Source organism: Ochotona princeps, chromosome 1 (assembly GCF_030435755.1).
Source record: "Ochotona princeps isolate mOchPri1 chromosome 1, mOchPri1.hap1, whole genome shotgun sequence".
Taxonomy (NCBI): domain Eukaryota; kingdom Metazoa; phylum Chordata; class Mammalia; order Lagomorpha; family Ochotonidae; genus Ochotona; species Ochotona princeps.
The window spans coordinates 166,199,961-166,209,411 of record NC_080832.1 but is presented as its reverse complement, the minus strand read 5'-3'; the positions used below and the strand labels follow the sequence as shown (position 1 = coordinate 166,209,411).

General features: G+C 50.4%; 1 protein-coding gene across 1 annotated transcript in view; it reads left to right on the top strand.

Annotated features, from left to right (window-relative positions):
- Positions 1–7,141: 7,141 nt before the first annotated feature.
- F13A1 (coagulation factor XIII A chain) overlaps positions 7,142–9,451 on the top strand; it is a 140,388-nt gene continuing 138,078 nt past the window's right edge. Inside the window, exons 1-2 of the mRNA XM_004598616.2 lie at positions 7,142–7,234; positions 9,181–9,328. Coding sequence (XP_004598673.2) covers positions 9,199–9,328 — 130 coding nt within the window. The 5' untranslated portion in view covers positions 7,142–7,234; positions 9,181–9,198. The remainder of the gene's footprint in view (positions 7,235–9,180; positions 9,329–9,451) is intronic.

Sequence of the window (9,451 nt, the reverse complement as noted above, 5' to 3'; positions counted from 1 at the left end):
TGTCAGGGAAATGGCGACCTGTCTTGGTTCCACTGACCCCAGGGCACCTTACTCCATCAAAGTTAACACACTATGCTTCCCCAAGTCTCGGCTTCTTCAAGCAAGTACCCTGCAGGGGCTGGGTAGCGTAAAGTACTGGACAATACAGTGTGTCCATGCTGCACAGCGAACTGCACTGCGTTTCAGAGCCCACAATCCATTTTGTTTTTGAAGATTTGCTGATTTGAAAGAGTTACAAAGAGAGGAAGAGAGGGGAGAGAGCGCAGTATGGCGAAGGGACAGATAGGGAGAGCTGAAAGAGAGGTTGTCCACCCTCTGGTACACTCTCCCCATGGCTGCCACAGCCAGCGCTGGGCCAGGCTGGAGCCGGACACCCCTTCAGGCCATGGACACAGGCACTTGCAGCACCTTCTGCTCCCTTGGCAGGCATATTAGCAGGGAGCTGAATCGGAAGTGGAGCTGGCAGGACTCAAGTCGGTACCCAAGGGGATGCCTACATTGTGGGTGGTAGCTTTTCCCACTAGTCCACAGCACCAGCCCCTGAATTCTAATTTAAAAAGAGAGAAGATATAGTTGCTTTTTAAGAGAAGGTATTATAAAAACAAAGTTGAAAATGTAAGTAAAATGCCTGTGGTTTCTGTTTCAACTCTGTGACATTCATTGTATTATATAAGCTTTATGTATATAATACATTTATTTACAAATAAAGTGTGTATATGAGGGTGTATTGTGCATATACATATGGAAGTACTTAAAAAGTTTTCAGAAAAAAAGGAGTTAAAATAGCCTCATTTTAGAGCAAAAAAAAAGTTAAAATCTGTGCAGATTTTCTGTGAACTTTTTGGGAACATCTTACGTGTAGCATTGCAAGATTTGGGCTTTCATACATATTAATACCGAAAATTATATTTGTATGTAAATATGGAATTTCTACATCACAAACACATTGAAAATGAAAATATTTGCTATAACTTTACAGAACGATCAAGTAGGTATATATTATGGGAAATTATGTAAATTAGTAATGAATGGTATGGAAACAAATCACACCATGTTAACTCCCAAGCTGATCTATTTCACAGATTTTGTGAACTGATGACATATTTGCTTTCTCTTTTCCTGAAGCATTTACATCTTTTTCAAACTAAAATCTTGCCCAAGGGTTTGAATTTCTTCAGTTAAGAACAGTGCATGTAAAGAGAGGAGCGTTGGAGGAAACAGCTGAGGGGACCTTAGGGCATGGATGCCACGCTTATGCCCGGCTCAACAACTGGAAGACGCTGAGCAGGCACAGCGCCCAGCCCATACATTACTGTCCCACAACTGGGAGGACATAGAGCAAACGCCCAGGTTTGGTGGCATAGGACAGCTTTGCACTCACTCCAGACTTCAAACAAGGTTGATGTGACAAATACAGACACCAAAGGGTAAACAGCCCAGTGAGTGTGGAGAAAAGAGACAGCGTGGAAGAGGACACAAACGGGTAGCTGGTTACCCATGTGAGCTTACTGGTTTATGAATCAGGTACTCACAGGATGCAAATCTGTGCTTATACTTGAAGTGGTTTGGTTCTCCCCTTTATGTAATGCCAGCCACATACACTCACATCCCACAGTAATGAAACAGGTACACATGTTCACTTTCACAGTGTATACATTGGGTGGGAGTGTCTACTTACAAACCGGTAAGGCTCTTTACCATAACTAAAAAGGAAATTTTCCAAACAAGACAAGGGCATCTTTTCTAAGTATGGGAGTGCATTAGCTCAGGTGTCTTGCGTTTGAACCCTGGCTGGTCCTGCAGTGAGGGGACGTGGCTCAGAACTCCCCACTGCTCCATAGGAAGGTAGACTGAGAAACACAGACCGCACACGGAAGAGCTGTCCTCTGAAAGCTGCAGCAGAGAGGAACTGTCCACCATCTGGAGCTGTCATTGCAGTCGATTTGTATCTCCTGAAAGCAAGAAAGAGGTTCTCAGAGGGATGACGCTCTCACAGACCCTGAGCCCCAGCAAGTGGCGGCAGATGCAACGGAGCCGCTCAGATTCCTTCTGGGGACTTCTCAGTGTCACTGTCAGTCTTGGTGACAACTCCTCCGAGGCTGCGATGAAGATGTGAGAGCATACAGAGGCCACTCTCCGTCACTGTCTGCAGCGTGACTGCAAACTTTCCACCCAGCTTCTCCCAGCTGCTCCCCTGATCCTTCCTTCTGGAGTGGAAAGTTCCCCCTGACTCCACCAAGAGCAAGGGCAGCAGAAGAGAGCCGGGTTTGGGCTGCTCACGCTGGAGGGCTGTGCATCTGTGTGCACAGCCACTTACAAATTTTCCCCACTCCACCCCTTGGGACCGAGGTCCACACCCACCACAATCGCGTCTTGTTCAGCTGCTGAAAAAAGAACAACGTCCAGACATGACTTGGTTCTTTGAGACGTGAAATTCTGCATGCAAATAGAATAGCATTGGTGAGAACATTCATCGTCTAAGCAAATACAGTCCTGGATGGTGCCCAAAAGGAGGAAGATGGTGGTTCATCTGGAGGGAGGATTGTCAGAACCATGAAAAGGATGACGAGAAGGGTCAGGACCAGGGGGACTTGGAGTCCAGCACCCACCCCACCCCTCTGGGCACCATCTGGTTCATCTGGAGGGAGGATTGTCAGAACCAGGAAAAGGATGACGAGAAGGGTCAGGACCAGGGGGACTTGGAGTCCAGCACCCACCCCACCCCCACCCCACCCCTCTGGGCAACGTCTGATTACTCATCGGTCACAAAAGCTGCTTCTTTCTGATCCCTGAGTGATGCGTCCCAGCGTTCCTGCCCTGTCCCTTGGGGAGGCAGTGAGGTGTCAGTTGCAGCCTTCTTCAAGTCCCAGTCAACAGGATGTTGGGCTGACAGCCCTTTTGGCTGCAGGAGAATGAGAAAGGCGTGCCACCTCTCATGAGTCCCCAGGGGTCCCAGTCTGAGTCGGAGAGGCCAGGCAAGCAGAAGGCAACCAAACCACCCCAGCAACCTTCTCGTTGCAACTACTGCTTGTTCCTGACTGAACCTGCAGTGGCAAGAAGAGAGTAAGAGGTTGGCGTTGTGGCCAAACTGGGTTAAAACATCACCAGTAACAGTGGTACTGGTCTGAGTCCAAGTTGTTCCAGTTCCAGTCCAGCTCTCTCCTAATGGTCTGAGAAAGCAAGGGGAAAATTACCCCAACTTGGCCCACTGCCATTGATGTGGGAGACCTGGATGGAGTTCCTGGCCCAGCTGTGGACACCGTGGTTGAGGAATGACCCAGGAAATGGCAGATCTCTCTAACTCTGTCTTCTAAATAAATAAAATAAATCTTAAATGTAAAAGAGTGTGAGGAGTGGGACTGGCCACCCAGTGACGAAGGTCAACTCTGTCTCTTGGAACTCTTTGCCTGAAGGTCTCCTTCCCATTTTCCTGCTCTGCCCAGTAACGTGGGGACAGCATTGTGGACAGGAGTACCACTGGAAATGTGGAAGTGGCCATAGACAGGCCTGCTTGCTGGGTCATCCTTTGGCTGCTGTCTCAGAACTTGGGTTTCCAGAGCCCTCCCTTACCATTTGCTAGCTGATTATTTTTGGTCACTGTTCTTAAGTTGTACAAAAGGTGTGATTCATGCCAAGTGCCTCTTTCTATCATGTGAGTCTGCCTGGAGTTGGGATCTGAGCTAGGCACAGGGTGCCCACGTGACGTGGCCCCAATAAACACTTGGCACAGGTTCTCTTGTGAGCTCCCTGGCGGTCAGTATTGCAGATGCGCTCACAGCTCACTTTGTGACTTGGATGGAGAGAGGAACCCTGGAAACTTCTGCCTGGCTCCCTCTGGTGATGGTTCCTTTTCCTCTGGCTCGCATTGATTTTCTTTCTGCTGAGGCCCCTGGCACAACAGTGCTGTCAACTGCTGCCAGCGTTTCATGGACCCCTTTGTCTATTGGTTTTACGTGAGGTCAGCAAATGGGACACATCAGAGGGGCTGTGGACCAGGAAGAATTGGACGGGTTGAGTGAGTCCTTCTCTCCCTCCTGAGCTCAGTCTGTGTCTCTGGGAATGATAGCCTCAAGCTCCCCCAAGGCCCCTGATCCTGCCACACAGCCTTCTCTTTCACACTGAGCTCCTCCCTTCTGCTCCTAACTGCTGTGTTGACTCACCTTCCCCTGTTTGGATTCTAGTCTCTTCTGGGTCCTGCATGAGCACCTGTGTTAAAATCCATCTTTAAAAATATATATATTCCTAAGGTGGTTTTTGGTTCTTGGCTGGATCCTATTAAGGAATGTGCTGCATTCCTAAAATGCCTACACTGTGCCACTTCCCTGTTGGGCAAGAAACGAAGACAGAAGACACCGTCCTAGCCTGCAGACACTCAGAGTGTGTGCACCAAAGCCGCTGATATGAAAGTCGCATTTCAGGAATAGCTCAAGGCTCAAGCGAACTTCAAAAAGTCAGTGGGCAATTCACAATAACTTTCATGTTGAAGATTCATTTACTGACTTACTGGAAAGGCAGAGCAGTGAGGAGAGGGTGGTGCAGAAAGACAGGCTGTCCATCTGCTGGGTTAATCCCTCAAACAATGGCAAGACCCGAAACTATGCTAGACCAAAAAGACGAGCCAGAAACTCCAGCCAAGTCTTCCTCAAGAGTGGAATTTGGCCCATCATCAGCTGCCTTCCAGGTTCTGTAGCAGGGAGCTAGACTGAAAGCAAAGAAGCAAGGACTCCGGTCTGCACTCCTACGTAGGGCGCTAGCGTTGCAGCAGTGGCTTAGACACCTGCACCACCAGGCCAGCTTCACTTGCCCTTTGCAGTCCAATTCACCACTGAATTTCGAAGCATCATCCTATTGTCAGAAATATTTGTTCTGACTTTTCAGCCACAGAACCCTGAGAAAACTCTGTCGGAAATGTATAGGTCCCCACCTCATGCTCTGGGATTGATTCTTTCATTGACTGTTAAACGTAAGGCAAGACGTCATAATCAAATTGGTACTGAGTTAGAAGCTTGAGGGAGTTAGAGAGCTAATAAATGTGTGTGTGTGTGTGTGTGTGTGTGTGTGTGTTCACTGCAGTGACAGCAGTTGTCAGGGTGACAAGACTGTTTTGAATGCACAGCTCAACCAGGAGCCTCAGGGGCCTCATAGCCATGGAATGACCTAATCTGAAGGCACCCAAGTGGCCACTCTTTCAGAAGCCCACACAGATGAGCTGTCTGACCATCTTGAGCATCCAGGAAAGCACTTCTCTAGAGTTTCCTCTGGGGTTTGGTGAAGGATGAACTTGGGGTCACACACTTGTCAACTGTCTGTCTTTGGGAAATGCGATAATGACCACCAGCCAAGGGGAAACCCCACAACAGGGTGAACTGTACGGAGGACAGCAGGGAAACGTTAATCCAAGGGCAGGGATGGGGAAGAAGCAGTAGTCTTGGAAGAAAAGAGGAGAGAGGAGTATGTTTCTGGCAGAAGATGTGGGTGCAGGGGTTCAGTGAGGGTGGGAGCAGGGTACAGATACAGAAGAGACAGTGAGTGAGGCAGTGGCCAGGGAGGATTGGAGAGGCAGGACCAGAGAGTGGAGTAGTGTCTGCCCTGCCCAAGGCCTTCCCAGCTGCAGTGGGCACTTAATCCTAAAAGTGATGGGAAGTAGCAAGCTCAGGGCTTTGTGCAAAGCACCTGGTTGCAGATTTGAGTTCCACAAAATTCTTACTGACTGTATTGGTGGAGATCGGATGTGAAGGGAGTAAGTAAACGGATAGACCCAAGAGCTATTGCTGGGGGAAGAATAAAAAAGGATTTGCAGGTCGGGCAGGCCACAGAGCTCAAAGCCAACAAGAACTGAGCCCTATCCCCCAGCTCGAGCACTAGCTGCCGCAGACTGCCCTGGGCAGGTCTACCCAGCTGCGTTCAACGCTCCAAGAACGAGCCTTGATCACGTGAGGCTGCCCCCTTCTACCTGCATGTGCCACTTGTCCTGCTGCTTTTCAGCTGAGCTGAGCATCGTGACGCCCTCTCCTGAAATGATGACGTGACTGGTTCCATGTTTTTGTGGGCTCACAGCCCTCCAGAACCCTGAACCAAATAATCTCTTTTTCTTTACCCTGGATCCAGTCCCCGGTAGACAAGGAGGGAGAAAGAGCAATAGCTGGCAGCTGTGGGTTGACCAAGGGTTTTAAAAACATGGAAGAGACGTGTTGAAACTGCGGAAATGCTGGTAGGAGGCAACAGCCAGGGCGTAGGAGCTCAGAGATACAGGGTGTATATGAGATATAGGCTGACTGACAGGCAGCACTGTCAAGGAGACCCAGAGCAACGGCAGCCGGGGTGGGCAAGCTTTCCGTCTTCAGGAACAGGAAGAAAGCATGGAAAGATAACTACTGCTCACTGGCGAGTCTGTAGACCCAGCCACGAAAACTGGGGAGAACTTCAAACTGGCAGGTTTGTTTGTCTCTGCAGTTAGGGCCTTGATCAAACGGCAGGACAAGCCAGTGGAAGACCTGCGAAGGCCAGACAGTCTCGATTGTGCATAGCAGGATATAAACACACAGAGACACAGTAAAGATATTTACATGGGAAAATTTCAACGAAGATTCTTTCTTCTTGGTCTCTCACGCTTGAAGATGCATCAAAATGGTTTTGAGGCAGTGGGGGTAGGCAGGGAAAAAATAAAATGTTTATTTACTAATGTGGGTGGCACCCTTCAAGGTGTTTGTTCACTCAGGTCTGCAGGAAGTCTGTTAGTGGCCGTGGGCGGCTGGAGAAATGAGCCTTATTTGCACAGGAGGAATACCTGCTCTGGATTTATGCATGGTCACAACTCTCTGGGTGACCTGTGTGTGCAGGGCAGGTCTCCCTGTGTGGCAGAAATGCCCCTTTGTGAAAGCAGCAGGGGAGGCTGTGTACCCCCTGGCACGGTGGGGCCGGCTTGCCTGCCACGCCCAGCAGCAGTGAAGGAGGGAGGAGGAGGGAAGACACAGGGCAACTGGGAGGCAGGGAGGAATTTTGTCTAAATAACACAGCAGAGCAGGATGGCAGAAGTCTCTGGAAAGTCCGTGACTGGTTCCAGCTGTCAGGGAGGGGGAGGAGAAAGCCCTGTGGGTGGGGGAAGGGTGAGGAGGGCGTTAGGAAGTTATTTAAGGGCCAACTTTCTCGTCCTCTTTCCTGCCTCCTTTTGCAGAAGTAGCAGAGACGCACAGAGCCAGCCTTCTCCACGAGGGCACCTGCGGAGAGCACATAGGTAAGCGTCCCACGGTGCCCCGGGACCAAGGACCTGCTGAGTCCTGTCCCACCACCCCTACTGCCTCAGGCGCCTAGATCCCTGAGGCCGCTGCCCAGGGTGTGTGTGTGTTGGGGGGGTAGTCAGTACCTCTCCTGACCTGGCACCTGGCACGCTGCACTTCTGATGTTGACGGCTCTCGGCTCTGCTTGGCAAGGCCGCCCGATGGGGTTGAAGGGTGTGTGAGCTCAGAGGACAGAGCCCCTTGCTTTCTGGGAGCAGACTGTGAAGCAAGGAACAGGACAGACTGGCGAGGTTGGGTCAGGTAGGCAGCCTGTTCTGCTGACCCAGCCTGGCTGGGCTACCACCTCATGGGCAGCTGGCTTTGAATGTTCTTTTTCTGCCCAAGACCTGTGCAGCAGAACAGGGGCATCTGAACACAGCCAGACAGGCCTGCACCTGCTTCCTCGGATCTGCTGACACCTGGACCCCAGACTTTTGCCTTGTCCATTCTCCGGCTCCCCGTTCTCTCTCTCTCTCTCTCTCTCTCTCTCTCTCTCTCTCTCTCTCTCTCTGTCTCTTTCTCTCTCTTTCTCTCTCTCTCTCAGACCCTTGCCTCCTCACGGGCCCCACCCTGGCTACTTCTAGCTTTATCCCTGTCATTAACCCTTCAACACCCTCCAACATTGTCCACACCCAGCTAACCAGAGACAGACTAGAGATTCGTTCAATCCTTATCCGTCCAGACGCTCCTATCTCCTTCCAGGACCAAACACCTTAGGAACTGGCTCTCTCACCAGGTTTCTGGAACCTTCTACTTCCTTCTATAATGGCAACTGTTCATCTTTGGAGGGTGTGACTGGATTTTTTTTTTTTAAACAGCTAAGTTGCCAGGCACCGTGGCTGGATAACCCAGGTGATTGGGTCCAGACACAGAGTCCCTCTTCATTTGGTCAGTTGGTCAACAAGTCCTCCTTCAATGCCAACTGTAAGGTGTGTGGTGTTTATCCTGGCCTGTGGCCTGCACAAACTCCAAAGGAAGGACGAGCCGGCTGGGGGCGAGGGCGGTGTTAGCAGCCCTAACTGAGGGTGTGTGGAGAGCAACCCAGCTACGCCCTGTTGAAAGCTGCACTGGACCTCAGGCTCCTCCTGTGGGATTGCTGCTTCTCTTTGTTTAAAAAAAGTACTTATTTGCTTAATCTATGAAACGGAGAGAGAAAAATCTGCCATTCATCAGTCCACCACAAATACCTGCACCAGCAGGCCAGGGAACCTGGACGCTTCGAGTTGCAGCAGCAGCCCAGTTAGTGGGGCCGTTACCTGCTGTCTAGCGGAGTACCAGCAGCAGATCCAATGCAAAGCAGAGCTGGAACTTCAACCCTTTCCTCTGTACGGGATGTGGGTGTCCCGAGGGGTGACTTAACCAAATGCCCACCCTGTGGGCCTGCTTTCAAAGCAGCTCTCATCTCCCTGCACCCACTGGAGTTGACCTGGGTCTCTGCCAGGTCCCTTCCTAACCCCACAAGATGGTCAGGTCTTGTTCTATTCTGTGACACGTCCTGTGTACCTCAAGCTCCATCTGGCGCTTCCATGCATATTGGAAGATGACACTCATCTCGACGTGGCTGTGTGATTTTGTTCTTAAAGGTGATGTAAGCTCGATAACATCTGTCCACTGGGCATACGTAAAGTGCCTAAAGCAGTAGCTGCTTCCTGTGCAGATGTTGTCTGTAAGGGTATGGGCAGTCAAGAATCTTGGGCTCTAAAGTTTTTTTAAGTTTTTTTTTTTCAAATAAATCCCTTATTAAGTTCCTGTTAGGTCACTAAGGTAGTTTTTGTTGCCATGTAACAATTTCTATCTCCATAAAACTCAATATGCACTGTTCAGACAGATAAGCCTGTTGCCCTGTTTTATAAATCTGTTGACTCAAATGCCTTTATCTCCTTGTCTCCCACATCCCTTCAAGGACCCCGTGACGCCGAGCATGTCAGAAACTTCCAGTAGCACCTTTGGGGGCAGGAGTGCAGTGCCACCCAACAACTCCAATGCAGCGGAAGACGAGCTCCCCACCGTGGAGCTGCAGGGCCTCGTGCCCCGGGGTGTCAACCTGCAAGGTAGGAGCTTGCCCTGCCTGCTTCGGGTCCATGCACAGCTCTTCCCACAGGTGCTGGGCAAGCTTCCTCTGCCTCCCACAGAAGGAGGCCCAATGCCAATCTCCAGATTCACAGAAAGAACTG